The sequence below is a fragment of the Mucor mucedo genome (assembly GCF_025094135.1).
Source record: "Mucor mucedo strain NRRL 3635 chromosome Unknown EV154scaffold_93, whole genome shotgun sequence".
Classification (NCBI taxonomy): Eukaryota; Fungi; Mucoromycota; class Mucoromycetes; order Mucorales; family Mucoraceae; genus Mucor; species Mucor mucedo.
In genome coordinates this window covers 139,352-166,966 of record NW_026252377.1, presented here as the reverse complement: position 1 = coordinate 166,966, position 27,615 = coordinate 139,352, and the positions used below count along the sequence as shown (strand labels likewise).

Sequence of the window (27,615 nt, the reverse complement as noted above, 5' to 3'; positions counted from 1 at the left end):
TTAGATAAAAAACAGAAGAAAAAAGAATTAAAGAAATGAGTCTCTGTTAATCCTTTATTAAAGTTCTGGAGAGAAGGTCATCGCAAAAGGGAGGACGCTTTTTATATCAAAACATCTGGGAGATTGAATCTGGTAAAGAATAGGTAGTGGCTTGTTTCTATCTTCTGAAACATGGCAATTAGAATTATATGGTCTCAAGTCAATCAATATTTTATCATATTGATTGGCCCGAATTATTAGGTGAAAATTTCTCATTTGCTGATACTTCAGTAACAGATTAAAGAGAGTCATAACAACCAATAATAATATAATCCCCAATATATAATCTGTAACAAGATTATACTGGTAATATGAGAGTACCACTCGAATATTATAATTTAACCATATTGAAGGTCATTCTATACGATCTTTATTGGAGGAAATACGACAGCACATACAATAGAAATCATCGGTAATCCAAATTTATATAAATTATCCAAATTTGGAATTCTGACACATTGAATACAATGGAAGAGCCGATAGAAAATACTATTAGAAATCATTGAAGCAATCTGTCGACGACAACGTACCCTTGAATTCATGTAGAATTCAACAGTCAAGGTAAATTTATGGACTAGCAATTCTAATAACAGTCAGCTTTCAAAAGAGTATAAATAGAACCCATTATTTCATAGTTAAAACTTCAGTCAAATAAAGTAACAAGGACTTATAATCGTACCTATCGTAACATTGTTTTTTTGTATACTTTATATTTTTTTTATCAAATCAGAAGTAATTGATTTGTAACAATGTGAACATATTGCAGTAAGCATGTGTGGACCATGCGTGCATTGTAAGCTGTGATATTATTTATAAGTTGTTTTTATCATTTGTTAATGCAGATGCTGCGTGTAAACCGCGTGTACGTGAGGTGACACAAAATAGCTATTTCGAGTTTCTTCGCTAAAGTAGCTCACAGAATAGTGCTTGTATACACTACGAGATGTTTGTGTATACAACAAGGAGCAGGAAAGAGTTGATTTTTAGCATTGAGTGTAATATGGGCAACGTTTTTAAACATGGGAAAATGAAATGATATTGGGCGCATCTTTTTTATTCTAGTAGTCTAATTCTGTAATATTTACGAATAAATGTATATTAAACGATTCATACTTATTTTGGCAATTCTATCATCACTCTTTTGCGTTTGAACTCGTTTGATTTTAATCTTACGCAGAAATATTAAGGTAAAGTCCAAACGAGTAGCTGAAAGCAAGCTGTAAAACACATATTCTGGTTTACACTTTGCTGTTTGTGATAATTTGTATATATTTCAAGTCGTTAAGTTATATTGACCTTTTGATGTCTATTAAAGTATCATAATCCCAACATCACGATTACGCGCATCCTGGATTTCCCTAAGAAAAATTGCAGTCCCTAAGAGACCCGTCATAAATTAGCTCCGTAAAAATGACTTTAAAAAAAAAACTCTTTCTTGTAACGACTATCTGTAAGTGTGTACATCCTTTTTATGATTTTAATATGTCGTATATCAATTTTTAATTATATTTTTTTTTTATATTGTGTTTACCTTAACTCCTTTTTCAAAAACTAATTCGTATCTTTTCATACATATTAAGGGCGTTCGGTATAGGAAAATTCAATTTAATTGAATTAAAAAAATAAAAAAAAATGGTCCAATGGTATCGATTTGTTATTGAAACCCCACTTGGGGAAATTGATAAAATCAAAATACACCAGGCGCAAACGATTTCGCTCTTTGTTCCTTACATTATTTTTTATAATCTTCAATATGCCTAGAGCTATACTCAAAAAACCAGTTAATATTAAGCCATCCATACCTGTTAAAAGCACGACATCTAATACAGTACAAAAGCAGACCGAAGAGACTAGTGAATCGAAAGCGGGTGGTAATGAGGATACGATATGCGTGGACACACTAGTAGAATTTTTGATGGATAATGGAGCCTCCATGTTGTTTTCCTTCGTTGAATATGATGGAAAAGCGAAATCAAGTTTCAGCGAAATCAGAGACACGGTTGCCAGTGAAGCCAGCCTATATTTTGACTCTAAATGGACAAAGGCTCAAATGATGGAACGTTTGAACAAGCTCATCTACAGTCAATACCCTGATGCTTATGAATTGTTTAGCAAAACTTTAAACCGTGGCACAAAATACGTAGCCAATTCAGCTTTTGACGGTATTATATTATATACATTTGTAAATCATAGTTTGATGTATACTGATAAAAATTTAAGATACTTTGAACAAGATATGTCCCGGATTCTATGATTTAAGATCGGTTATAGGTTCTTGGATAAGAAGAGTTCCACCTCGGGTTGTAATCTCTCCCGCGAAAAAGCCAGAGAAAATAAATTCGGACAATGAAAAACATGACAAAGGAGATGTTGATGTCATTTCTGATAAGGATCCTATTATCAACCATGAACTTTGTTCCACCAATCCCACTTTGTCGTCTTCTTCTCCTTTAAAGGAAAATACAGTGCCCAATAACGTTGAAAAAAGAAAGCGAACGCTGGAGTTCGATGATGATGATGAAATAGATGAAGTCGATCTTAAAGAATTTATCGGTATTCAAAAAGATACAGCATCGAAGAAGTTACGATTGGCGGAGTACACAGCCAGGTATCAAAATGCTCTTAAAAGAATCGAAATTTTAAAATTAAGTAAGGAAGAAGCAGAAACATTGTTAAATAAAATCGATACCGCGTACGGCTTTTCATAAAATAAAACACGGTTCCCATATATAAGATTTTCTTTTCATCAGTTGTCACCAGAAAGAACGCGACATTTGTCGTTAAACTTTAAACAATTTCTTTGATATTTAATTTTTTTTTTAAAACCAAACGGTTTTGTCCTGCACCATTACCATTACTCTCAAGTCTCTCAAAGACAACAGCAACTTGTAATTCCAAAAAAAAAAAAAAAAAAAAATTGACTTTTTCCGTTTTCAAGTATATATAAAAGATGTGTCTTGACCATGTGAATTGATTCTTCTTTAAAATTGTTATCACTTGACTCCTTTAGAAAGTTTAATCGTCTCTCTCCCCTGTAACAAGTTGGAGTTTTGCTATATTGTAGTTCGTACAAATGTTCTTGATTCTTTGTCTTTTTATACTTGAGTCTAGCTTCGACATCAGTAAAAAGTTTGGACTTCAAACACATAGCATCGATATATTTTCTGGTTCGCTATCCCAACTACCTTGTTCCTTTCCTATGGACATAAGTCCGCTTAATGGCTTGGTTTTTCTCTCAGAGATACTTCTAGTCCCTATCCAATTTTTTTTTTATACTTGTCTTTCAATGAATATTTAGGCTTTCTATAAGGTTAAGAAAGAATTATAAAAAGTATGTGTGATCCAGAAGAACGTGTTGTATTTGTAAATAATACCGCTGCACCAATATTTGTGGCATCTTTCCTGCATAAGGTGATCGGATGTTAATTTAGTTATTCAAATTGAATACCTCTAGTTACAAATATTTGTTTTCTGTCCTCACTCTCTATCGCAGTTTGTGTATTATAAACTTATGCGAATTGGAACTTTTGTTTGTGCAAGCCTCAAAGGCCGTGTTTTATACACAGATAATATATCATCTAATGGCAGACTGCTGTAGTCAGGTTTTGGAAAAGTTTAATTAGATATGTAGTTATCAAACAGCCTAATAGAAGAAATTCATTATAACTGGCTACAGTGCATTTGATGGGCAAGTATTTCGTTTTAGCGCTATAATTGGAGAATTTACATTCTGATGGGTGTGAGTTTAATTTTGGTACACCGGTAGATGCGGCAACTCACATCTCCAGAAATTATAAGTTCTCTTTTTTGTTTTTCTTGCTTTTTGGTTGGGAAATGACGTTGAGCGCATATCTTGGACTTTTATCTCTTGGGAGCACCATCCAAACCCGATCCAGCGCCGAAAACCAACATGAAGAAGAGCATGAGTTAAATGCTTTGAGAAGGATGGCACAAAGTATTGCTCGTGCAGAAATCGACACTGTTTCCACTGTGAGTGTTCATAACGCACCGTCAGAACGTAAAAGTATTCGTATATATACATTATTTTCTCTTCGTCTCAACATTTCTAACATGGACTAACAAAAAAAAGTTGTAAAAAGTAGAAGTGAGAGAGAATATATCGGGTGTTATTCTAGCCATCGGCACCATGGTAGCCAATTATTCTTTATGCTTTCCCATTGTAGCAGCTCGACATCGATTACAAGCTTTACCAACTTTACATAGCTACCAACGAGATACACCTATGTATGGAGCATCCACCATCCTTTATGCCTATAGAAACGGTGGCATTCGTCGACTCTATCCGGGATTTGGACTCGGCTTAATAGGTCAGACCTTAAACGCAACCTATGAATCAGGTTTGAATACGGTCATGACGGGTGTGACGGCAGCGGCAAAGAAGAACAGCATGTCCTTATATCGATTAGCCAACGTAGTGTCCATGGGATTAGCACTAGCCATCAACATTCCCTTATACCCACTGTATAGAAATGCTCTTATTCTTCGAGTGCAATCCGACTCAGCACTTACCCAAATCGTGATACGTACACCGCAAGACTTTATACGATTGTACAAGCAAGATTTGAAAGATTTCTGGCCTCCTCATGCAAACAATCGACACATCCTGTCAACTTTTATACCATCCTGTATTTTAAACTTAATCACTGAGAAAGTATTGATATTCATTTATCGATTTATCTTTCAAAAATATTCAAACGATGCCAGTAATGACTCTTCCATCACTTCCTCCTCCAGTAGTAGTAAAAAAAAGAGCAGTTCCACTGTGCTACATACATTCTATCCTGAAATTGCATGCGGTGTTATCAGCAGTATTATTACACGAGCATTGAGTTATCCCGTGGATACCATCATTTTCAAGTTGATGGTTCAAGATAGCGGCGTATTAAAAGTCAATACAACCTACAGTGGATTTATCGACTGTATTCAAAGAACATGGTACGAAGAAGGAGGATGGAAAGCATTTTATCCTGGTTGGGGTATTGGTGTGTTGGAAATAGGTATGGGATATCTTATTTTGGAAGCATCTTGGTTGGCCTACAAGTGTATTCAATGGAAACTAGCAGTACCTGGCTCAAATAACACAAAAATTGTTAAAAAAGCGCGTAAACTACGTGATAGACTAGTGGATTGAAAGTAAAAAAAATAAATGGTTTTAATTTGTTTTTTTATATATATTTATTTAAATCTTTTCGTAATCCATCTTTGTCTCCAACTTCTTTGCATCTTGAACCTTTCTTACGGCCTTCATGAAATCCTCCTGAATACAGTAATCACGCTCTTCTCTAATGGCAAACATACCAGCCTCTGTACACACATTTCTTAAATCTGCACCATTGAAACCATCTGAAAGCTTGACAATAGCTTCATAATCTATATCACCGTGTTTTGTAATATTACCAGCATGAATCTTCATGATTTCCAAACGACCTTGTTCATTGGGTAAAGGAATTTCGATTTTTCTGTCAAGACGACCAGGTCGAAGTAAAGCAGGATCAAGTGTATCAGGTCGATTTGTGGCCATGATTAATTTTGTCTGTCCAAGATAATCAAAACCATCCATTTGATTCAACAATTCCATTAAAGTACGTTGAATTTCACGATCAGCAGAGGTACCTTCAGAGAAACGACGACCACCAATAGCATCAATTTCATCCATAAAGATAATACATGGTTCATGCTCCTTTGCATACCCAAACATCTCTCGAATTAATCTGGCACTCTCACCAATATATTTATCAACAATAGCACTGGAAACAACCTTCAAGAAATTGACTTGGAGAGTACTAGCAACTGCCTTGGCTAATAAGGTTTTACCGGTACCAGGTGGACCATATAATAAAACACCTTTAGGTGGTTTGATACCGACACGCAAAAATAATTCGGGGTTCATCAAAGGTAATTCAATCACTTCTCTTAATTCACGGATCTGTTCAGAGAGACCACCAATACCTGCGAAACTGATATTACCGGGATCTTCCATTGACATGTTGTATACAAGAGGATCAACTTCGCGTGGTAAAATACGCATGATTGTTAAGGTGGTCATATCAAGAGCAACACGAGCACCTTGCTTCAACTTTTCCTTGTCAACTGTATTACGACACCCAACAACATAACGGGGTCCACTGGTGTTCTTCACAATGACTAGTAGCTCTTAATTAGTCACACTGTTTTTTTTTGGCTCTTATAAAGTTCAATCTACTTACAACGCTCATCATCCAATTGCTTCAATACTTCACCAATAACTTGACCAACACTTTGCAATGCTTTAATATCGTCTTCAGATTTATCATATTCTTTATCCAAAGTTCTCAATCCAAGACGCACTATCAAGTTAAAAGCATGAGTTACAACAGCTTAAGAGCACCTTTTTTTTTTTTTTTTTTGCATACTCTCTTTAAGTTTAGCATCTAATTCACGATGTTCTAAAAGTCTTCTTCTGTAGCCGTTCAAGGCTTTAGTTTTGGGATCTTGTTCAGGAGCTGACGAGCTTGAAGACATGATGTATTATAATTCAAGCACAACTGGTACAAAAAAGAAATAAAGATATGAAATCAAAGCGCACTATTTTTTTTTTATTTAAAAATGTAGGACGCGTAGCCAACAACGCAAAAAAAAAGGTCTACGCTACGTCACCCACCTTACTCTGCAAAAGTCCGCCTTCCCTTTCTGAGTTAAAAAGACGCACTCTCTTTTTCAGCTCGCATTGATTTTCTGGCATATCTTTAAAACATCAAAAGGTTTAAAGGGCATGATTTGAACGGTTTTTGATTATTTTAGTGATTAAACTACCTTGTTGTGTAATTAAGAATTGGCTTTAAACAGTAATGCAATGGAATTTTGATTAGAGCACGTCTTTTAGAAAAAGGCTATTGTTTGAAAACAGAAGCTTTTAAGGCAACAGTTGTATTCATTTTCAATATCTGTTGCTATTCAATTGTCTGTAACTAGAATAGGTCTTACTATAACAACTGATTGGTTACTATGCGAATGTCTTGTCGCAATGTGCCAGTGCTCTGTCAAACAACGCAAGGCATGTTATATCATGAGTTACAGTATAGCCTTTAGACATGAGTAAAACAAGTATCGTGTAAAAGTATACGGAGACTGGAGATGATTTACGCCACACATACAGAAAGCAATGATTTTCAGGCACATAATTTCCCACCTACAGCACTAACGGAGGGATGGAGTTTTATGGGGAAAGAAAGACAGAGAAAGAAAGAAAAAAAGCAGGCAGACAAGGGTGTTCCACAAGCCGTCAAGATGTGAAGAAGGAACAATAAAAGAGGGTGGAATTATTGAATTTATTTAAATATCTACTTCAAGTGAGTTCTAATAACGGGATCCTTCTTGTTGTGGACTTGTTCTTGTCCTTCTGGGGAACCAGGAATCTTCTTTTCCAAACCCTTTAAAAAGTAATAAATAGAATGAGTTTCTGCTATATAACCTTTCCCCCTCTCCTTCTCTCTTGTTATCTCTACTGTATCAATTTACCAATTTCTCAAAAACACAGGTATTGAAAGTACGTTCAGGAGTACGACAAGCGTAGAATTCCTGATTGTTCTTTTCCAAACACTGCCAGTGTGCTTCAAATTCCTTTCCACAATTTTCTCTAAGCTTGGTGATCCTATGAATGCGAGTCAATAATGGTGAGAAAAGTGTCTTTATCTATTTAACTTACAAGTTGATGGCACAACGAGTGACCTTTCTGCCTTCGGTAAGACAATGCTTAGGATCATTGTTCTCGCTCTTACAGAGCATGAAATCATCGTTATATTCTTTACAGTATTGTCCAATGAAAAATGAAGCACTCTTTAAAGGTGCTGAAGTGGCACCGATTTCCTCAACATGGGGAACTGAAGCAGGAAGAGGAGTGGGATCAACGAATTTGGTGTGTGTAAAAGTAGCTTCTTGTTGAGCAGACATCTTTTTATAAATTAATATAACAACCTTTTTTTCATTTATAAAAAAAAAAAAGAAAGACACGTTAACAATTACGGATTTTTTTTTTTTTTTTTGACGTGCGTCTGCTTTAATTTACTTTTTTATATTGGTGTTTGTTAAAAGAAAAAAGTCCACACACACAAAAGTTACAACTATGTCTTTATTCCTATCCGGGGTTCTTCTTTTTTTTTTTTGCCTGCCCGCCCAAAACAACACAAAAAATTGAATTGAGTGACGCAACACTTTTTCTCAATTTACTTATATACCCGAATTTCTGAGCGGTTTTTAAAAGTAGAGGACCGCTTTGCTTTTGATTTTTGGACAGAGCGTTTATTATTAACTTTTTTTTTGTTATCTTTGTATAGTAAAATTAGAATTGGAAGGAATGTTTGTAGAATTTATACGAGAGAGAAACCAGTGATTGAAGCCGTTAATTCTTCGAGCTCAGTTTCGGTCAAAGTATATTACTGGCGCTTAAGTTTATGGATGTTGGAAAGCAGAGTGTCAAAATCTATTGAAGAATTGCTTGGAGCGGTGAGAGGAGCTTGTTCAGTTGGAGTAAGAAGAGCTGAGCTATCAGGCGAGCTTTGGGGAATGGTTGAGAAAGTGAGATCGAAAGAAACTATTCAATTTAAGGTTGGTAAAGAAATGAAGCCGTAAAGAATTCAATAGTATTTATCTTTACCTTCAAATACAGACAACCAAGACATATCACACTTCAACAAATACATGTGTTTGCATGGGATATTGTCAAGGCGGAAGTCAGGGCAGCTGCAAGTGATCATTTGTAGATTGTCCACCACAACATCATAACTTACACAAGAAGTTGAGAAAGAAGAAATATCATAACCACTTCTACCAGCAGAATCATTTCTCGCAGTTTCGATGCCATACAGTGTTCGTTACTATATTTCAAGAGTATTTACTTTGGCTTAAGATATCGGGTTCTTTTTTTTTTAATATAGAATATCTCTTAATAAATCCATAAAAATATGACACTTCAAAAATAAAAAAAAACAAGAGGGGAACAGGCTACAGATTTTTGATGGGCAAAGTAACCATGGAGCTTCTAAACCGGTTTTTGAAGCTGATGACTACATTTATTCCCGCGTTAGATCAAACGCCATCTAATTTTTAGGTCTTTTGGATGAGCCTTTGGTCCCCAAATAAACTTAAATGTCCAATAAAAACTTTACATATGCCACTTACTCTCGGTCAACCTCTCACTTAATTTGTAAGAGTTTTCGATTCTCAGACAGCTTCTTTATTTCAAGCCGAAAATCACCCACTTAATCTGTAAGATATTTCGATTTTCAGTCAAAATTCACAGTCTCATGTTTACGTTATCCTACAATTATATGATACCATTAGTAAGAACCTGGAAGCTTAAGACAGAGAGTTTTTTTCTTCTTCTACAAACAAAAACTAAATATAACTTAAAACCTAATACCTGAATTGATCCTGATAGTGATATATTTACAAACACCTCCTTTAGAGCCATGTAAAACATACACATCAAATCAAAATCATAAACCTGGTTCCCACCATCACAAGGTAGAAAAACTATTTATCTCAACTTGTCGTCGAAACCCCTTATTATACAAAATGACGTCTCTAACAACATTTGATTTGATATATTATTATTTTTCACTTATAAAAAAGCCTCTTGAGATTTTTTTTTTCTCTTTCTTTATTTCTTTGTTCACTAAAAGAAAGGGGAAAAGAAGACGGAAGTATTGTAAAAATAAGCAAGTATAAATGATACTTAATCTATTTTATTTAATTTTGTAGACAAAATACGTATCAAAATGTGGTTGTTTACTTTTGAGCTGATCGTGCTGACCTTTGGTTATCTTTTCCTTTTGTACTGCCCAATTTTTTCCTCATGAAAGGTTTTTTTTAATGGAGGCAAAAGGTTTTTACTGATGCCGGGGTTGGTACCAATACAAGATTTATCTATCGGAGGAAGAAGGCAGTCTAGAATTTGGTTTCCGTTACAAACAGTGTCTTACACTGCCACAGGTATGATAATTTTTATATATTTTCTATGCAAAAAGTCAGTCTTACAATTTATTTTATCATTTTAAAGCATTACTTCATGATGTATAGCCTATTGGAGCTGTTCCCCCAGTGTCCAGTGGGTGTTATCTGATTAATTGGTAAGTGATATAACTTTTTTCTCTATCACATCTGTTTATGTTCATACTAACGCGAAATTTGTATTACAGCTAGCTCAAGACGATGCAAATTACAAGGAAACTTAGAAATGTTTCTATAGCCGCGGTTTCAACACTGTTCGGTCTTTTGTATCTCTACCAAGTAAGGTCATTCCGCATGTAAAAGCCAAAGGAAAACTCTGACGTCATTCTTTTTTTATTCGGGTATATAAGGAGATGCTTTTTTCTTTATATTTTTTTTTGGTTGTCCGAAAGAAAGACTGCAGACATCCGTTAGATGCAACTTCGCTACAGCATGTAATCTTAAACTAACAGTGCCTCTATCTTCTTCTAGCTTGGGTTATACATAGTAGCTACTTATTAAACACTTTCAAGTCATTCTATAGTACAGCGGATATTTAATTCCCCTAGCACACTTGCGCGAGTTTCGTACGGCTGGGCCAAGTTTACTGCTTGTCCTGTAACTCTTACTTAAGGTTTTCATCTTTTATTAGGGGGATCTGACATAAAAAGCCATTGAATTATATCAATAGAAGAATATTTATTAAGCCACTTTAATTAAAGCATTCCTTTATATCATGAATAGCTTTGCCATTTAATCACTATCAATTGATTAAAGAATTGTTCCTGAGAAATACTTAAAACAATCAATTCTTCTCAGGACAGAGATACTCTACTATGAAAATGATATTATCTTCATTTGATACAGTGATACGCATCAACTTTAAACAAAGAAATAAAGATAGTCTGTTCCAATATATGCACGATTAGATTCTTTTTGGCTTTTCTCTATCAACAGTGTGACCCGTGTACAAAAGCGGAACCCGTTAAAAAAAAAATCATCGCCGCGTAAAAAAAAAAAAAAAGATATAGGCTTGCTACGCTTTCACGGCCCACCCCACTTTTTTTATTCACACCCTTTTTTTTTTTTCCAACACACTTTCTTTACATAAATGCCACAAGCGGCACGCAGACCCAAAACCAAACCTAAGTTTGACGCTGCCAGCAATTTAAAAATCGACCAATTCTTTAAGCCTTTACCTAAAATGAAGACCTTTATTCAAGAGAATGAAAATAGTCAAGACAGACCTTCATCGTTCGGAAACCCCACAAAAGGAAGAGTAAACGAAAATAACGCTAATATCTTTGACGTGAAGAGAAGTTCAAGCAACTTGATCAGCAGTAGTCAAAACAGTGCAGTTGGTCTCAAAAGGACCTCCAGTAACTTGGTCAGCAGTAGTCAAAATAGCGCCCTTGGCCTCAAAAGAACTTCAAGTAATTTGACCAACTCTAGTCAAAATGGAACGAATCCCTTTGGCATCAAAAGGAATCCAAGCGACCTCATGTTTAGTAGCCAACCTGAACCAGGCAGCTTTAAGAATACCTCCAGTCATCCAATTACGAACATTGATAATTTCTTTGGCAACAAAAGCAAAACAAATAATAACCAACGTCTTAGCAATCCATTTGAAATCAAACGAACTGCGAGCAACTCGACCAATCAAAGTGACACTGATGCAACAAATAATCTGAAGAGAACTTCAAGTAATTCGAGTGGTCAAAAGAAGGCACAAGGTGTCCTTGATACCTTTCTTGAGCGTAAAGAGGAACCTGTTCGCGTCTTTGTGGATGAAAATGAAGGTTGTGAGACACGACCACGATCACTGGATGCTCGTGTTGTTCAAGCAAGAGCATTGCAAAAAAAGAAGATTAAACCTTTAAACACCTATAGTCCAACTACCACTTCTCCCAGTACTATCTTTCGCGATGACTATGAGGATGATGATGATGACGATGATGATGAGGAAAATAATCCCCCGTTGGCCATTTATCGAGATGATTTAAATACACAGTATATCATGAGTTCATCGCTGGTTCGTCCAGATGAATTGGTGGATACTGGTCCACAGAAGAAATTTCAGATTTACGTGGATAAAGACACTCAACAATCAAGTCCACTTCTTTCTTACTCTCCTGACTCGCAAGTTGTTGCTGATGATGACGATGATGGTTTATCTGAAGTATTCGAAAATGAAAAGAAATCAACCCCATCACCATTAATATCACACGAAGTATCTTCTTATCCTTTTAATGATGATGAACTATTATTCTCGGACAATGATGATGAGGATGGCTTTGATCCCGCCGATGAATTTTCTATTGCAGTACAAGATGTCAATGAACCCACTAAACCTGAAAAGAGCTTGTTTGAAGATTAATCCTTCCTCTCTCTCTTCCCCCCTCCAACCTTAACGTCTGCATATATCCCTTATCTTCTTCTTTAGCCGTCCTTTCTTTTATATAAATCATACCCTTTTTTTTTTTTACAGACATTTACGCGACACGTTATTTTTTTTTTCTATAAATAAAATAATTACCGTGCATCATTTTTATCATCATAATATCACTATCGGCACAAACAATAAAATAACGATTTTTGCTGATCACCCGGCTTGTCCTTTTTGTCAAAAATGTCATGTTCGTGTAACACTATTCATTGTGGTTTCTATAGTTACGCTAAATAAAGACACTTAATGGACAATGACAACAATTTTTTTTTTCTCTTTCTTTTTTTTTAGTCAAAAAAGGTTATAAATACGACACTTTTCATTTGAGCTTTCCTATTTCCTTAAGAAATGCAAAGTTTATACAAACTCACAAGAAAACTCGTCAAGAGACAACTATGGTATATCGGGAATGCGGTTCCAGCTACAACACACACTATTTTCAGGACCACGTTGAAAATCATCCAATGGTGGTCTTAAATAAGAAAATAAGAGAGAGTGAGTCTCTATCACTCTTTCCATCTCTTTTCAAAGCCAATATGGGATAAAAAAAAAAGACATGGTGGTCTTAAATCGGAAAAAAAAAGGGAGAACTTGAACAATACTTTACTCGGTCTTACACGAATAGTTCTTTCTTTGTGACAAGAGGAGTTGCTTTAAAACACCCCTTATAATATATACAATGAAATACAATTGTACACATATTAAAACAATAAATTTCTTTTGCTCTAAAAAAAAGTAGTGTATATATATTGTATGTTTGAGCTTTATCGTGGCTTTGCCAAATAAATAGTGATTGCTATGCTTGATAGGCCCTTATTACCCGCTTTGGGGAAGATATTTACAGGTATAATGCTTGTGATGAACTGCAGTTATTAGGTGATTTTACTGTTCGAATAGAATAACCTTTTCTACTGCTCCAATACTTGGCGTTTAATGAACCTTGTAAGCCGTAGTATTATCCAAGAAAGCTTTTAATCCGCTAAAAACAATTGAGCTGAAGGCCGTATCAGAAAGATCTTTTCTAGATTTTTAATATAAGCCAAGGACAATATAAGATGGATTTTCTGATTCATTGTCAAAGATTAAGACTTGCTAATGAACATTTAAACGGGTGCAGCGGGACATATTAATGTAAAGGATAAGAATCCAAGTTGATTTTATTTGGTTGCTTGGAATATATAGCAACTCGGTGTTATTTTTTAAAGGAACTGTAATGGGCTCAATTACAAACATGGTCTGGCAAAGATTTTTAAGCAAAGGAGTATAATCATTTTGATTAGTAAATTTCGTGTGCTTTAATCATCAGAATCACCCTAACTTAAATAAAAGTCATCAATTCATCGGTGTCCCATGTCTCCAGTTGTACAATTGTTTGTATCTTGACTTCTGTTTTGTATTTATAATGATATGTAATGGTTTTTTTCTTGTAACATTGGGTTCATTCCTACTGGCTCTCCGTATGCTTCTTTTCCCTTTCTTTTAGGGCTTCTTGTTGCTCTCATTTTTCCAAGGTTAGCTAAGGAATGGTATTGGTATCTACTCTATCTTATTTTGAGTGCTAAATTTTTTATTTAGTGTGGAGAAGTTGTCTGCGTAGCAATTGCAGCTTGAGATAGGGAGATCTTAGCATCGGCTTCCGATTAATACTGGCAGACAATTATAAACTTTACCATAGAAACAACGTAATAGCTAATAACCACAGTATTTACAAACAATTAAAAAAAGAATATTTACTGTATAGTCAAGTGTCATAATGTAATCTTCTTTGTGACTAATTTAAACAGAATGTGTTTGTGTAAAAGAACGCGAGTATAAGTAGGTTAACCAAAGTCCTTTTGCTTCTTATATTCTTCTTCTTCTTCATAGCCCACCCGTAAAAAATTGGTGATATACCTATAATCTATGTGTAGCTTCTAAGACCGTGGTAGTGTCAGAGATTTTTCTTCATTACTGAGCTGGCAATATTGGAGGGAGTACCATAGGAGTGCTATTTCGTCTGAGAGATAACATTTACCTTAGACAGTGATGGTCGGTGCTTAACTCGATACCAATCCTTGAGCCGTAAAATAAGCTTGAGGACGGTGCTTAAATACCGAGTCAGAAGGGTTAGGTCTGTCTTGACTTATGTGAATAACTTCTTAGAGGAGAATAAAGATCATGTTTATTGATTGATAATTGAAGCTATTTATATGTTTTACAATTGTCAATCCGGAGTAACTACAATTGTATTGGTTCGTAAGGTAGTAAATACGATTGCTGCGGTTGGTTATGTGTATTAAGTTACAATCGCCGATTAGCGGATTGATGACATAATGGACTCACGACAGCCGGCGGTGACGAGAGGTAGATACTGACGTTATCGGCTAGATTTGCTATAGTTTCCGGTGTTAAACGCGATGATGACGGTGATTTCATTTCCAGCAACCAAGAAATGATATCAGATTCAAGGGGTTCTCCCCCTTCTCCCTACATTAAGCATCAGATCATGACGAACATCATCATTCATTTCCATATCATAGCTCTTCTATTCTCGCCAAATAAAGTTCCTCGGATCCTTAATTATACATCTGGTTACTCCTGTCAGATGGGATCTTTAAGCTTCAGGCCAAGGTCATTGTCGACCGCGCGTTATAAAAAACGCTGTATGTATAGATGGCATCATATGAATGAATATGTAGTTGCAAAAAAACCCACAGGGGTGGAGCCAACGACATTGAAATATGCCGACTGTGCATTTTAAAAGAAGAAACGGATGGAACGACAGCAAGCATTGATATTTTTATAGTCAAGCATACATTAATGTGGTTTAAGTTGGAAGGGATTGTATTTTCCAATACCAAATCTCGACGAGTTTTTGTATCATCAATATATTGAACAAGCGTATCCTGTTGGAAATATCTTCAAAGTTTGGGATCAAGAAGAACAACAACAAAAATATTTTAATCATCACAGGGGTTTGTTCGGCTGTTTGGCAATGATAAAGACAGTAGTCGCTTATAGTTTATCAACTTTTTATTGGCTGATGCGGATAAATGCAAATCTAGTAATTTTTAAATATGTAACAACAGTTAATCTGTCTTTTTTTTTTTTTTCATCATGCTTGCAGGAAGAATTGATGAACAGTGTTCCATCCTTGAAGATTGAACACCTAAACAAATATAACGAGTTAAGATTTTCATCTCCTCTAAAGTAATATCTCTTCTGCAGTAAAATCAAGTATTCTCAAGTAAGTTCAGAAGGAAAGCAAGACCCGGGCATCTGGGCTATTTTAAAAGGATACCGAATTAATAGTCTATTCATTAAAGTATTTTGTCGTTGATTTTTATGCTTCTCGGAAAAAAAAAAAAACTCGAGTTGAGTAGTGTCTTATGATCGTTGACCTTTTAAACTTTGATGGACAAATGCGGTTGGCTGGATAGTCAAAATAATTATAACTGTCTTTTATAGAGACATGATTAGTGACTGTCCCAGTGTTACACACGCACACGCAGACGCACATACATCTTTTTTTCCCTTGCATATTCCCTTTTTTACTCTTTTATCTCATTGACAAATTTATTCTCATTGACAACATGGCTCAAACATTAGACGCACTCGTGCAAGAATGGCTTTCTGTAGACCAAGTAAGATAAGCCAGACAACCATATGAACTCTGTCTTTTTAATACTTTCTTTAGAATGAAGAAACTCGTAACGAGATTCTCGAACTTCAAAAGAACAATAACACCGACGAACTTCAAAAACGTCTCTCTACCCGTATTGAATTCGGCACTGCAGGTAAGAGTGAAAAAAAAAAAAACTGATAAAAAATAAATAGTAAAAGGTGATTTAAACAAAGTACTGTTGTAGGTCTTCGTGCTAGAATGGAAGCTGGGTTTGCTAGAATGAATGATTTGACAGTACTTCAAGCCTCTCAAGGTCTCGCTGTGTATATCGAAGAACATGTCCAAGACGCTAAAGAACGAGGTATTGTGATTGGTCATGATCATCGTCATCATTCGCTTGATTTTGCTCGTTTAACTGCTTTTGCCTTTCTTCAACGAGGATTCAAGGTGTGGTATTACAAGGAATTGGTCCATACACCTTTAGTGGTAAAGTTAAAAGGAAAAAAATATACCGGGGTCACCTATATTTTTTTTACTAAATCATTCTATATTTATCAAAAATAGCCTTATACTATCAAGAAATTACACGCAGCAGGTGGTATTATGATTACTGCTTCCCACGTATGTTGCACAAAGCATAATCATTGGTTTATAATTTTGTATCACTCATGTATATTTCTTGTGATAGAATCCCAAGGATGATAACGGATATAAAGTATATTGGGAAAACGCATGTCAAATTATTCCTCCTCATGATGAAGGTATTGCACAAACAATTCTTGAGAACTTACAACCTTGGGGTTGGGATAAAGACTTGGTTTCCACCAGTGATCTTGTCAGTGACCCTACAGACCAAGGTGTGATTGATCAATACTTTGAAGAAGTGAAGGCTTTATGTAAATTCCCTAACGACAATGAGACTACGGGTGTCAAGTTTACTTATACTGCAATGCACGGTGTGGGTACCCCCTTTGCTGTCCGTGCCTTTGATGCATTCCAGTTACCCCCGTTTGTGCAAGTGCAGGAACAAGTGGTGCCAGATCCCGATTTTCCCACCGTCGCTTTTCCTAACCCTGAAGAAGGTAAAGGTGCCTTGAATTTAGCTATCCAGACGGCTGAAAAGGCTGGTGCTAATATTATTTTGGCCAATGATCCTGATGCTGATCGACTTGCCATTGCTGAAAAGCAATCAAAGTACGTGCTGCCTTTTTTCTGTTTATTTTAAATCACTCACCATTTTCTTTATAGTGGCGAATGGATTATCTTTACTGGTAACCAGATCGGATCTATTTTGGGTGCCGCTTCTTTTGAAAAGGCTATTCAAGCTGGCAAAACTCCTGGTAAGAAGGAAAATTATATGTAAAGTAATGTTTAAATGATACTAAAGACGAGGGCTTCATAGATCAGTTAGCCATGGTGGCTAGTACAGTGTCATCCAAGTTTTTGGCTCGTATGGGAGAAGTCGAAGGGTTCAAGTTTGTTGAATCACTTACTGGATTCAAATGGATTGGTAACACTGCCATGGATCTCGAAAAGAGTGGATTAGAAGTGATCTTTTCTTATGAAGAAGCCATTGGTTTTACCATTGGTGATATTGTCAAGGATAAAGATGGTGTCAGTGCATTAGCTTTCTTTGCTGAGTGGGCCACCCAACTTTATAAGCGTGGTATCACTGCCAATGACTATTTAGAAGAATTGTATGCAAAGTATGGTTACTTTGTCTCTGAGAATTCTTATTTCATTTGTCATGACAAGCCCAAGATTCAAAAGATCTTTGAACGTATTCGTTATGATGCGGAAGGAAAATTAGATTATCCCAAGACGATTGGAGGACATGCGGTGACGGGTGTAAGAGATTTAACTGTGGGTTATGATTCTTCCACTGAGGATCATTTACCTACTTTACCTGTATCTGCTTCTTCTGAGATGATCACTTTCCGTTTAGCTAATAACACAGTCTTTACTATCCGTACCAGGTAAATTACAATAGAGCGTATGTATGTGTATATGTGTGTAAGAACTAAACATGTTTATACGTAATAATAGTGGCACTGAACCCAAGATCAAGTACTATTCTGAGTTACGTGGTGAAAGTGAGCAACAAGCTAGAATTGACCTTCATCATGTGGTCGAAGCTATTGCTAATGAATTGATGGAATATGAAAAGAATGGTCTTGAAAAGAAGAAGGAAGAGTAAATACGACTCTTCTTTTTGTGTGGGACAACCCTCCAAAAAAGGCAACTAAATTTTTTTAAATAAAAAAATAAAAACATAATTTTTTTGTTTTCATTCATTGAAACATAAAAAGAATACTCCCGATGACTAGAGGAAAGAGGACGTTGCATGAACCTGAACGTAATGTAAAAAAAAAAAAAAAAAAAAAAAAAAAAAATAGCTGTTCAAAGTCGCCAGTTTTAAAAATAACGCGAATTAAACGTTTTTTCTTGTACAGATCTCGCCAAAAAAAGGATGAAAACCTCAAGTATATTGACACCTTTATTTCTTCGTCTTTGTCCTTAATTGACATCCCCTCCTTTTTTTTATATGTACTTTTGGCAATAGATTCAAAGGCATCCCTAAAAGCAGAGGTAAACACTTTTAACCTTTTTTTTTACCTTTCTATAATACAAAACCGTCTCTCTCTCTTTTTATTAGGAAGAAAAGAAAATTATACGCAGAGCAACCACGCCACCAATAACCGACCCATCGATTGTACCTGATCCCAATGTCAATAAAGTCATTTATGGCTCGTATGAAATGGGTGCCTGGTATCATTCTCCTTATCCTTATGAGTTCGGTTCCTTTATTGAACAATTGTATATTTGCGAGCTCTGCCTAAGGTATATGAATAAGGAATCACAACTCGCTCATCACAAGGTATAAACAAAGAACCACCGACAAACCATGACCCTGACTGTCTTTTCCACCACTAATGATTTTAGACAACATGTAAAGCGAGAAAACCGCCCGGGAAAGTGATTTATGTTAACGGTAAAATCAAGGTGTATGAAATTGACGGGCATGAACACAAAGTAAGTTTCCTATGAGCTGGGAAAAGCACGTGAAGTTGACATATGCTTTTAGATGTACTGTCAAAACTTGTGTTTGATGGCAAAGTTATTTCTGGATAATAAAACGTTATATTACGACACAGATGGATTTAAATTTTATGTGCTGACAGAACAAAATAGTAAATATAAATCGATAGATGAAATGGTGGGTTATTTCTCCAAGGTACAAAGTATAACGGAAGTAGTTATGATTTTTTGGGTAATTAATGCAAATAATATAACAGGAAAAGATTTCGTATGATGGGTATAATTTGGCGTGTATCATGACATTACCATCACATCAACGGAAAGGGTATGGTCGATTACTGATCGAACTAAGTTATGAACTCTCGAAACATCAAGGCAAGATTGGCAGTCCCGAGAAACCTTTATCGCCTCTGGGTAGTCTTGGTTACCAGTCGTACTGGGCATCCACCATCATGACTACCTTACTGCATTTTCGAGGTGAGGTGACAATTAAGGAAATATCAAAGGAAACATGTATCCATGAAGAAGATGTCATTGTGACCTTATCGAGGCTAAACTTGCTTGCTTATCGTCAACGCGTGAATCGACAACAGAATATCTGTATCTCGGATCAAATGTTGCATGATACTTTGATTGAGTTTAATATAAAGTTGGGCCGTAAATTAGATCCTGAAAACATTCGCTGGAAATAGCTCTCTCTTTTCCCCTCCACCCCCAGCTTATTTTTTCTTATAAAATCACCCGTGACCTTTTTTCTTTTTTTCTCTCTCTCCCTTTTTTCTTTCTCTTTATACATACACACAATGTCCAACTCAACTGAAAGAAAACCTGTTAGGTAAACAAGGCAAACTCTATTAAACACGTTTTATTCATTCCCCTTTTTCTGCAGAGTGTGGGTCGATGGATGCTTTGACATGATGCACTATGGTCACGCTAACGCTTTACGACAGGTACTACAAAGCACACACACTATATATAGACACTTTGTACTTATAAAAAGAAACAATAATAAAAGGCTAAAGCCATGGGTGACATTCTTGTTGTTGGTGTGCATTCCGACGCCGAGATTGAAAAGAACAAGGGCCCTACTGTCATGAACGAACAAGAAAGATATGCGGCTGTAGCAGCCTGTAAATGGGTAGACGAAGTAGTCCCTGACGCACCATACAACACCACAGTCGAATGTTTAGAAGAACATAATATTGACTTCTGTGTGCACGGTGATGATATCACCACCATGGCTGACGGTACGGATTGTTATCAAGCAGTGAAAGACGCCGGACTTTACAAGGAGTGTAAACGTACTGTGGGTGTATCCACTACAGAACTCGTGGGTCGTATGCTTCTCATGACGCGTGATCATCATAAACGTACAGCAGCAGCCTCTGCCATCACTTCATTCGATACCAGTGAATTAACTCCTTTCAGCACAGATGGTACTACCAAGGCCACTGTCTCGCATTTCTTGCCTACCTCGAGAAGAATTGTTCAGTTCTCAGAGGGTCGTGAACCTAAACCTTCAGATAAAGTTGTGTATGTGGATGGTACCTTTGATTTGTTTCATGTCGGTCATATCGAGTTTTTGAAACGTGCTAAAGCCTTGGGTGATTTCTTAATTGTCGGTGTACACGATGATCAAACTGTCAATGCCATCAAGGGATCCAACTATCCCTTGATGAATTTGCATGAACGTGCACTCAGTGTCTTGGCCTGCAGAGTAAAATATAGCTTACAATGGCTCCAAATATCTATTGCATAGAACTAATTTATGATTTTTTTTCTAAAACATAGTATGTGGATGAGGTAGTGATTGGTGCTCCTTATAGTGTCACTGAAGAACTCTTGAGTGGAGAATACAAGGTAGCCGTGGTTGCCCATGGTAACAGTCATTTAGAAAAGGATCAGGATGGTAAAGACCCTTATGCTTTGCCCAAGAAATTGGGTATCTATACCGAGATTGATACGCCCAATTCTACCATCACCACAGAAGGTATTATCAATCGTATCATCGAAAACCGTAAAACGTAAGTTTAGCAGAAGCAGAATGTTTGTGTATTATTTTATGGAGGGGCTAACCTAGGTGTTTGTTTGTTTTTTTTTAGATTCGAGGAAAGACAAAAGAGAAAAACTCAAAAAGCTGCTTTAGAACGTCAAAAAGAATTAGAGGAAAAGGCACTTAATTAAAACAATACCAAGTTCTTTTTTTTTTTCAAAGAAAAAATAAAAAACTAGAAAGATATCACTTTTATCAGATTCATCCATGATTTTGAGAAATATGTAGGTCTGTTTTTATTGGGTTTTCTTTTGTAGGTAAGGGTTTATGTGAAGGAGAATGTTCAGTAAATATTTGATGTTCACTGTCAGGATGAGAAATTTATTGTCACTTCGAATATTCCCGTTTCATAAAAAAAAGTGGTTTAGATAGTCTTTTTTAAAGGCGGACGAATACTATAAAATTAGAGGCACATAATTTGTTTGAATGCAAAGTATAAATTATTTGAATAAGGATAGGTTCTACTGTCTGTTTTTAAACCCAAGCCCTAATTTTTCCGGTAATAATGGTGAGACTCCTAGTAGACGTAGATATTGGTATTACTTCCATTTTGTCAAAAGTTCGTTACCCATATGGATATCTAAGGGTATTTACATGATAACCAACTTTTCTCTCAATACTAATTAAATTAGCTTAGTCAAAAGACGTATTGGAATTTCTATGGTCCAAAATGTTTACATATATAGAGTGTATGTACAAAAAACCAATACTTAGATACAAAAGGAAAAGATAACCAAAGGTCAGCACGATCAGCTCAAATATAATCAACCACGTTTTGATACTTGAATAGATCTTTTGTCAACAAACTTAATTAAAATAGATTAAGTATCATTTATACCTATTTATTTTTACGATACTTCCGTCCTCTTTTTTCCTTTCTTTTGGTGAACAAAGGAATAAAGAAAGAAAAAATCTAATTTGATGTGTATGCTTTACACGGCTCTAAAAGAGATGTTTGTGGATATATTACTATTAGGATCAATTTTAGGTTCAAGGCTTTAGGTTTTAGGTTCTATTTAGTTTTTGTTTGTAGAAGAAAAAAACTGTCTGTCTTAAGCTTCCAGGTTCTTGCCAATGGTCTAATATAATTGTAGGATTTAAAGTAAACATGAGACTGTGGATCTGACTGAAAATCAAAATATCTTACAGATTAAGTGGGTGATTTTCGGCTTGAAATAAAGAAGCTGACTGAGAATCGAAAACTTTTACAAACTAAGTGAAAGACTGACTGAGAATAAGTGGCATATGTAAAGTTTTTATTGGATATTTAAGTTTATTTAGGGACCAAAGGCTCATCCAAAAGACCTAAAAATTAGATGGCGTTTGTTCTAACGCGAGAATAAATGTAGTCATTAGCTTTAAAAAGCGGTTCAGAAGCTCCATGGTTGCTTTGCCCATCAAAAATGTGTAGCCTGTTCCCCTCTAGTTTTTTCCCTCTGCTTAAAAATCAAAAGCAAAGCAGCCCACTACTTTCAAAAACCGCTCAAAAATTCGGGTATATAAGTAAATCGTAAGTGCCCAGCCCCGTCATCAATTTAGAATATTAAACATCCGATAAAAAAACGTTCGTTAGTCAGGGAAGGGCTTTCAAAACATAAAAATTTGAAGGATAATAAACAATAGATTTTTTTTTTTTTTTTTTTTTTTGGTTTCTCTTTGGAAAAAACAGTTTCTTACATTTCACCCAAAATAACGAGTCGAGAGAGATGTGGACAAAGGTTCGACATTTAAATCATTCACAGAAGCAACAAATTACTTCGAATTTATTTGTTGCGGTTGCAGTGGGAGCTGTGCTTACGGTGGCAGGTCCCACTTTATTACCCTGTCCAGCCTACGATCAAAACGACCGATCCGCATTCTTGGAAGATGAGCAAAAGAAAGCCAATCCTAACCTTAACAAAAAGGTTGTCATTGTCAAAAGAAGAAAAGATACCACAAACGTCGAAGAAAAATCATAGACAAATCCCCACACACACACACCATAAAAATCACATCTGTAAATAGAAATAATTATTTATTCCTCCCACTCCACGCACCACACTACCTACTCACTCTTTTCACTATGGACACCCCGCTTTTTTCTTTTCTATAAAAATCAAAAAATCAAAACTTAATAAAAATTGCTGCCCTCTCTCACTCCTCCCCCCTCAATCACCTTTTTTTTTCATGAAACTTTTAACATCTCTAATTGCCCTTGTGGGGTTTACCTCTGCGCAATTAATAATTCAAGGTACAGATTCTCTCTCTGAACCTGATTATTGTGACAGTAAGTTGTGAATTAAATCGCATAGCAGCGAGAAAAATTAAAAAAGAGATCGTAGCAACGACCTTATCATGTCATTGGACTGGATCGGTGGATGCATGCTGTTCACCAAAGTACGGCCTCGTCGTACTTGCTCTCCAATGGATGCCTGGCTTTGGTCCTAATGATGAATTTACCATTCACGGTAAGATTATCTACATAACTCTTTGTAGCTATCTAGCTAACGTTTTTATTATTTAAAAAAGGTTTATGGCCTGATACGTGGTAATATAAATATAGGAATGATGTTTAAACCTTTCTAAACTAATCCAACTCAGTTCTGGTCGTATGGCACCTGGTCGTGGCTGTGACAATAGTAGAAACACGAACCAAATTGCATCCATTGTTCGCAACATGAATTCCACCATGTATGGTCGCATGAATACCTTTTGGCCGAGTAATAAGGGCGATAACAATTGGTAAGCTTAGATTCGGGATTCAATTTTCTTTATCTAAAACTTTATGTTCTGCATAATATTAGGTTTTGGTCACATGAATGGACCAAACATGGCACGTGTGTAAGCACACTACGTCCTACTTGCTACGGTCCCACTTATAAGAAATACCAAGACGTCATTGAATATTTTGAGGTATTTTATCTGCTATTCTTTTTTTTTTTTGTCAGCAGTGAAGAATTAATCTTTTTTACATTTATCAGCAAGTGCTTGATCTCCGTGATAGATTTGATCTATTTGGTGCATTAAAGTAAACCAAATAATTAATGTTAGGTCAGCTTTCCCACTTTATTTAACACGCACACCCCTCTTTAGTTTAAATGGTGTATCACCTGGCCGTCACTATAATGTCGAAACAATCCGAGATGCCATCAAGTCCACTTACGGAGCTAATGTCAAACTGGATTGTCACGGAAACCAACTCTCAGAGATATCGCTTAATTTTTACGTGCGTGGTCGAGACAAGTATGAAATCACCAACGTTCAACGTGCCGGTAATTGTCGTGGCGCCGTCTACTATCCTAAAAAATAACATACCCCGTCCCCGTTTATGTATCTGAAACAGCACACTCTGTGAAAATACCAATAACAAGGAAATTAAGGCCGTATGCGGCCTTTCTCTCTTTTAAATAAATATGCACCTATAAAAATGAAGCATTGTTGTGTCACAATGATCATGTAAATTTTTTTATTTTATTTTTTTGACGATAAATAAGGTAGTGTCACGGGCTGCCTGATTCTTTAAAAACACTGTGATTTAGAGAGAAAAAATATGGTACCTTGGCTAATTTTTCTAATTCCCTCATCACATTATCAACATGTAATCCCATTGTTATGTTACCATGTTCACATTGCTTTTCAGTGATCTTGTCATCTCTTTTCCGTGGTCTAACTTTTAAAGATTTTGACAAGCGTAGATATATGATTGTAAAAACTGCAGTGTAACATGTGCATAAAAACTAACCTCTATAATAAAATACTCGATCTCGATTATGGATCATTCTTTTAAGCGCACTTTTGCCTAACATGTTTGTGCGTCATTCTGCCCTTCTATTTACGATTCTCGTATACACAGATAAATGATCAAATCAATGATCCCGCACCTCATTGTATAATCAACAATTCCACTTGTATCAAAACTCATAAGAAATCTTGAAACAAGTTTTAGATCCATGGTACCCGGAAATATATCGTGCTATCATCAAGTCACTGGACGAATTTATCATCATCACAAAGAATATTATAGCCGTGTCGAATCAAACTATGCTCCAACTTCAGCTACGTTGTTTATTCCGTTATCAAACATACACAACCGTCTGATTTCTTTCGTATATCTTGTTGCAAAAATAAAGAACCACTTTCTGCTGACACATCATTTTCAAAAGGACAGTTCTTTAATATATCTTCATTGTACATATAAGCTGTCGATGAGAACCTATGTGCGAACTCAAATTACCCTTATAAATGAGCAGAAAATTAGTAGTATGGCCAGTTCGTTGTCCTAAAGAGAACCCTCGTCGAATTAAACGCGTGAGAAAGAAAAAGAGTAATTCCTTAAAAATTGATAAACCTTATCATATTTAAACCAAAGGAAAGTGGTACAACGTATTACAAATTGAATTGCTCTTGCTATCATATCTCTCTTTCACAAGTTTTTAAAATAAATTCTACACTATCGGGTGAGAATACGCGCAATATTTTTTTAATTGACTTAAAAGAACAACATTTATTAGAACTAAAAATAAGGCCCTTTTAAACATTCACAGTGTTGGGCGCAGCTAATATTTCCTCGCGCTTGTGCCTGAGCCCTATTTTAGGAACATTTGCAGGTCTTCCGAGCCACATTGGAACAAATAAATTTAATTTTGATTACCTTGACCTCCTTTACCTGGATCTCTTCTTTTTCTACAAGTGACGGAAAATATGGAAGGGTACTGTGATTTTTCTCGGTATAAACACTGTATCAGCTTTGGTAAAAATCAAATAACACTCTATATTGAATTGACGTTAACACAAAACAGGATTTGATTGTATACAAACGGTGTCAAAGAGTATTAGCAATGACGACCATAACCGTGATTGGGATTACGAAAAAAAGTAAGCGTACTTCATCACATTAAAAATATATATTTTTTAAAAATCTGAACGTTTTATTTAGAGAATATGTCAAATTTCCTTCAATCGTATATAATACAGTCAGTGAGGTTGTTATAGCTAGAGGAAAATCAGAAGTGGGAGAAGTGCAGCTTAAACATGATGTAGATCTTTGTTGCGTTCTCAATATCTTTATGGAGCTTAACAACGTTTTTTTGAAAGCACCACAAAGGGTTTCTAAATCCGATATGCTTGATAATGTCATAACCTCAGAAGTGGTGAAGTTCTTACAAGATGAAATGAATGAATGGGAAAAAGCCTTAAAATGTTCCAAGTCAGATTTTTGTTATGCATTCACGCTGCCTACAGGGTGGAACTATGAGATTCAAGAAAAATTAATCCGCCCTCTCTTTATTTCCGCTGGCCTTATCAGTAAATACAATCATCCTGATAGGTTGCTTTTTTTTACTCAGCTCGAATCTCTATTTCGATGTATTCAATCAGACGATAGATATTTCTATAAAAATATTGAAGTGGAATATGGTAGACAGTACGCCATGTGCTCACTAAACTTTGCTGAAGGAGAAATATTTGTAAATCTGGATTTGTCTTCAGCTCAGTATCCTTCTTTGACATCAATCGACAGCAAATATGTTCCACAATCATTGAAATCAGCTAGTTTTAAATTTCCTTTTGAATTAAAAGAAAAACAGACAAGGATCAAAGCAATCGTAGAAAAAAAGTGTGACACCCTATCGCTAACAAATGTCCACAAATTGACGGATATATTGACAAATGAAGGTAACACAAAAGGACTTCCACAATGGATGCGGCGAATATATGATCCAGAAGGTAACTTCAAGATCTCTGACGAGGTAACTGAAAAAGCCACACTTTATACAATTTCTTAACAGGGTACTGACGAAACTGACCTTTTAACTACAGGATATATTGAATCTGGCGCCGTTTCAAGAATTTTTAAATTATAGACCATTTAAGCAGCTACAGGATTTGCGGTACAAAAAATACAGTTTAGAGAACGAGGAAATCCGTGCCCTTAAATCAATCACCATTACCGATATTTATGGAGAATTTCTGGAGGAAGAAGCATTCTTTACGGATAAATTGAATGATTTATTTCAGAACACAAACAAGGCAAAATTGACAACATTGATGATTTCATTTACCAAAGACTATACTAAAGCTCACCATGCTTTAGTACTACTGAAGCTTGTTGAAAAATGGCTCAAATCATTTGATAAACAACAAGGCTTTTATAGATTATTGACACGTGTTGTAAAAGGTCCTTACGAAGCTCTCAGTTTTCAATTTGGTAAAGAAGATATAATGTCTGGGACGGATAAACTTATTCAAAAAAAAATCAAGGAATCTAACAAGGGCAGATTGCCAAAGATTATACCATCAAATACAAGAGGTGATCAATTTGAAAAATTTTCGGATCCTATTTGCATCGTAAATATAGGTAAAAAAATCTGTGACGCAAACTCAGTATAGCTGTTATTATCGGCTAAATGTAAATTTTGAAATTTTTTAAACAGACATTCTCCCTACCAAAGTGGAAGCCATCTTGACACA

At 35.7% G+C, this 27,615-nt stretch overlaps 11 protein-coding genes across 11 annotated transcripts; 9 read left to right on the top strand and 2 right to left on the bottom strand.

Moving 5' to 3' along the window:
- Positions 1 to 1,792: 1,792 nt before the first annotated feature.
- EV154DRAFT_566848 (uncharacterized protein) lies at positions 1,793 to 2,747 on the top strand (the record flags this gene model as incomplete). Its single annotated transcript, XM_051605981.1, has 2 exons — positions 1,793 to 2,201; positions 2,260 to 2,747. 2 exons carry the CDS (start codon positions 1,793 to 1,795, stop codon positions 2,745 to 2,747), a joined length of 897 nt encoding a protein of 298 aa, XP_051454469.1.
- Positions 2,748 to 3,527: 780 nt separating this feature from the next.
- EV154DRAFT_519093 (mitochondrial carrier domain-containing protein) lies at positions 3,528 to 5,212 on the top strand. The gene is made up of 2 exons (XM_051602702.1): positions 3,528 to 4,063; positions 4,143 to 5,212. The coding sequence occupies exons 1-2, from the start codon at positions 3,874 to 3,876 to the stop codon at positions 5,189 to 5,191; spliced, it is 1,239 nt and encodes a 412-aa protein (XP_051454468.1). The 5' UTR covers positions 3,528 to 3,873; the 3' UTR covers positions 5,192 to 5,212.
- On the bottom strand, positions 5,208 to 6,657 carry EV154DRAFT_469627 (26S protease regulatory subunit 10B). The gene is made up of 3 exons (XM_051597827.1): positions 6,453 to 6,657; positions 6,267 to 6,386; positions 5,208 to 6,204 (listed from the first exon to the last, which is right to left on the bottom strand). The coding sequence occupies exons 1-3, from the start codon at positions 6,559 to 6,561 to the stop codon at positions 5,240 to 5,242; spliced, it is 1,194 nt and encodes a 397-aa protein (XP_051454467.1). The 5' UTR covers positions 6,562 to 6,657; the 3' UTR covers positions 5,208 to 5,239.
- A 698-nt stretch (positions 6,658 to 7,355) lies between these two features.
- Positions 7,356 to 8,221, bottom strand: EV154DRAFT_324515 (Ndufa8, NADH-ubiquinone oxidoreductase complex I 19kd subunit). The gene is made up of 4 exons (XM_051594965.1): positions 8,105 to 8,221; positions 7,745 to 8,013; positions 7,558 to 7,690; positions 7,356 to 7,469 (listed from the first exon to the last, which is right to left on the bottom strand). Exons 2-4 carry the CDS (start codon positions 7,987 to 7,989, stop codon positions 7,380 to 7,382), a joined length of 468 nt encoding a protein of 155 aa, XP_051454466.1. The 5' UTR covers positions 7,990 to 8,013; positions 8,105 to 8,221; the 3' UTR covers positions 7,356 to 7,379.
- Positions 8,222 to 11,099: 2,878 nt separating this feature from the next.
- EV154DRAFT_519072 (uncharacterized protein) lies at positions 11,100 to 12,586 on the top strand. The gene has a single exon (XM_051602701.1). The coding sequence runs from the start codon at positions 11,138 to 11,140 to the stop codon at positions 12,401 to 12,403; it is 1,266 nt and encodes a 421-aa protein (XP_051454465.1). The 5' UTR covers positions 11,100 to 11,137; the 3' UTR covers positions 12,404 to 12,586.
- Positions 12,587 to 16,009: 3,423 nt separating this feature from the next.
- EV154DRAFT_519070 (uncharacterized protein) lies at positions 16,010 to 18,387 on the top strand. The gene is made up of 7 exons (XM_051602700.1): positions 16,010 to 16,248; positions 16,321 to 16,562; positions 16,641 to 16,697; positions 16,765 to 17,270; positions 17,325 to 17,416; positions 17,479 to 18,052; positions 18,123 to 18,387. The coding sequence occupies exons 2-7, from the start codon at positions 16,335 to 16,337 to the stop codon at positions 18,271 to 18,273; spliced, it is 1,608 nt and encodes a 535-aa protein (XP_051454464.1). The 5' UTR covers positions 16,010 to 16,248; positions 16,321 to 16,334; the 3' UTR covers positions 18,274 to 18,387.
- Positions 18,380 to 19,894, top strand: EV154DRAFT_519067 (acyl-CoA N-acyltransferase). Its single transcript, XM_051602699.1, has 7 exons — positions 18,380 to 18,432; positions 18,530 to 18,559; positions 18,640 to 18,665; positions 18,733 to 18,954; positions 19,020 to 19,109; positions 19,162 to 19,311; positions 19,373 to 19,894. The coding sequence occupies exons 1-7, from the start codon at positions 18,396 to 18,398 to the stop codon at positions 19,805 to 19,807; spliced, it is 990 nt and encodes a 329-aa protein (XP_051454463.1). The 5' UTR covers positions 18,380 to 18,395; the 3' UTR covers positions 19,808 to 19,894.
- EV154DRAFT_519064 (uncharacterized protein) lies at positions 19,895 to 21,372 on the top strand (the record flags this gene model as incomplete). The annotated part of the gene is made up of 5 exons (XM_051602698.1): positions 19,895 to 19,950; positions 20,005 to 20,065; positions 20,131 to 20,832; positions 20,907 to 21,139; positions 21,218 to 21,372. Coding segments are annotated over exons 1-5 (1,106 nt in total), but the record flags the coding sequence as incomplete, so codon positions are not given.
- Positions 21,373 to 22,571: 1,199 nt separating this feature from the next.
- EV154DRAFT_605161 (uncharacterized protein) lies at positions 22,572 to 23,273 on the top strand (the record flags this gene model as incomplete). The annotated part of the gene is made up of 2 exons (XM_051607454.1): positions 22,572 to 22,678; positions 22,838 to 23,273. 2 exons carry the CDS (start codon positions 22,572 to 22,574, stop codon positions 23,124 to 23,126), a joined length of 396 nt encoding a protein of 131 aa, XP_051454461.1. The 3' UTR covers positions 23,127 to 23,273.
- Positions 23,274 to 23,275: 2 nt separating this feature from the next.
- Positions 23,276 to 24,582, top strand: EV154DRAFT_519057 (base non specific RNase Rh). Its single transcript, XM_051602697.1, has 7 exons — positions 23,276 to 23,434; positions 23,490 to 23,615; positions 23,677 to 23,695; positions 23,749 to 23,889; positions 23,952 to 24,060; positions 24,129 to 24,175; positions 24,241 to 24,582. The coding sequence occupies exons 1-7, from the start codon at positions 23,335 to 23,337 to the stop codon at positions 24,455 to 24,457; spliced, it is 759 nt and encodes a 252-aa protein (XP_051454460.1). The 5' UTR covers positions 23,276 to 23,334; the 3' UTR covers positions 24,458 to 24,582.
- Positions 24,583 to 25,596: 1,014 nt separating this feature from the next.
- Positions 25,597 to 27,610, top strand: EV154DRAFT_324162 (uncharacterized protein). The gene is made up of 7 exons (XM_051594962.1): positions 25,597 to 25,604; positions 25,692 to 25,897; positions 25,947 to 26,022; positions 26,084 to 26,894; positions 26,965 to 27,352; positions 27,406 to 27,502; positions 27,579 to 27,610. Exons 2-6 carry the CDS (start codon positions 25,849 to 25,851, stop codon positions 27,411 to 27,413), a joined length of 1,332 nt encoding a protein of 443 aa, XP_051454459.1. The 5' UTR covers positions 25,597 to 25,604; positions 25,692 to 25,848; the 3' UTR covers positions 27,414 to 27,502; positions 27,579 to 27,610.
- The last annotated feature ends 5 nt before the right edge of the window (positions 27,611 to 27,615 follow it).

Bases quoted from the DNA above. Each gene is read 5' to 3' on its own strand.
- EV154DRAFT_324515 (XM_051594965.1), bottom strand. From the start codon at position 7,989: ATGTCTGCTCAACAAGAAGCTACTTTTACACACACCAAATTCGTTGAT. The intron at 7,691-7,744 runs GTAAGTTAAATA...TCGCATTCATAG, and splicing joins ACTCGTTGTGCCATCAACTT to GATCACCAAGCTTAGAGAAA. The intron at 7,470-7,557 runs GTAAATTGATAC...TACTTTTTAAAG, and splicing joins CCTGTGTTTTTGAGAAATTG to GGTTTGGAAAAGAAGATTCC.
- EV154DRAFT_469627 (XM_051597827.1), bottom strand. From the start codon at position 6,561: ATGTCTTCAAGCTCGTCAGCTCCTGAACAAGATCCCAAAACTAAAGCC. The intron at 6,387-6,452 runs GTATGCAAAAAA...TTAACTTGATAG, and splicing joins AGATGCTAAACTTAAAGAGA to TGCGTCTTGGATTGAGAACT. The intron at 6,205-6,266 runs GTAAGTAGATTG...AAGAGCTACTAG, and splicing joins GCAATTGGATGATGAGCGTT to TCATTGTGAAGAACACCAGT.
- EV154DRAFT_519067 (XM_051602699.1), top strand. From the start codon at position 18,396: ATGACTAGAGGAAAGAGGACGTTGCATGAACCTGAAC. The intron at 18,560-18,639 runs GTATATTGACAC...TTTTGGCAATAG, and splicing joins AAAAAGGATGAAAACCTCAA to ATTCAAAGGCATCCCTAAAA. The intron at 19,312-19,372 runs GTACAAAGTATA...ATAATATAACAG, and splicing joins TGGTGGGTTATTTCTCCAAG to GAAAAGATTTCGTATGATGG.
- EV154DRAFT_324162 (XM_051594962.1), top strand. From the start codon at position 25,849: ATGGAAGGGTACTGTGATTTTTCTCGGTATAAACACTGTATCAGCTTT. The intron at 25,898-25,946 runs GTAAAAATCAAA...AACACAAAACAG, and splicing joins TAAACACTGTATCAGCTTTG to GATTTGATTGTATACAAACG. The intron at 26,023-26,083 runs GTAAGCGTACTT...CGTTTTATTTAG, and splicing joins GATTGGGATTACGAAAAAAA to AGAATATGTCAAATTTCCTT.
- EV154DRAFT_519072 (XM_051602701.1), top strand. From the start codon at position 11,138: ATGCCACAAGCGGCACGCAGACCCAAAACCAAACCTAAGTTTGACGCT.
- EV154DRAFT_519057 (XM_051602697.1), top strand. From the start codon at position 23,335: ATGAAACTTTTAACATCTCTAATTGCCCTTGTGGGGTTTACCTCTGCG. The intron at 23,435-23,489 runs GTAAGTTGTGAA...AAGAGATCGTAG, and splicing joins TGAACCTGATTATTGTGACA to CAACGACCTTATCATGTCAT. The intron at 24,176-24,240 runs GTAAACCAAATA...ACCCCTCTTTAG, and splicing joins GATCTATTTGGTGCATTAAA to TTTAAATGGTGTATCACCTG.
- EV154DRAFT_519093 (XM_051602702.1), top strand. From the start codon at position 3,874: ATGACGTTGAGCGCATATCTTGGACTTTTATCTCTTGGGAGCACCATC. The intron at 4,064-4,142 runs GTATTCGTATAT...TGTAAAAAGTAG, and splicing joins CGCACCGTCAGAACGTAAAA to AAGTGAGAGAGAATATATCG.
- EV154DRAFT_519070 (XM_051602700.1), top strand. From the start codon at position 16,335: ATGGAAGCTGGGTTTGCTAGAATGAATGATTTGACAGTACTTCAAGCC. The intron at 16,563-16,640 runs GTAAAGTTAAAA...TATCAAAAATAG, and splicing joins TGGTCCATACACCTTTAGTG to CCTTATACTATCAAGAAATT. The intron at 17,417-17,478 runs GTAAGAAGGAAA...AGGGCTTCATAG, and splicing joins TCAAGCTGGCAAAACTCCTG to ATCAGTTAGCCATGGTGGCT.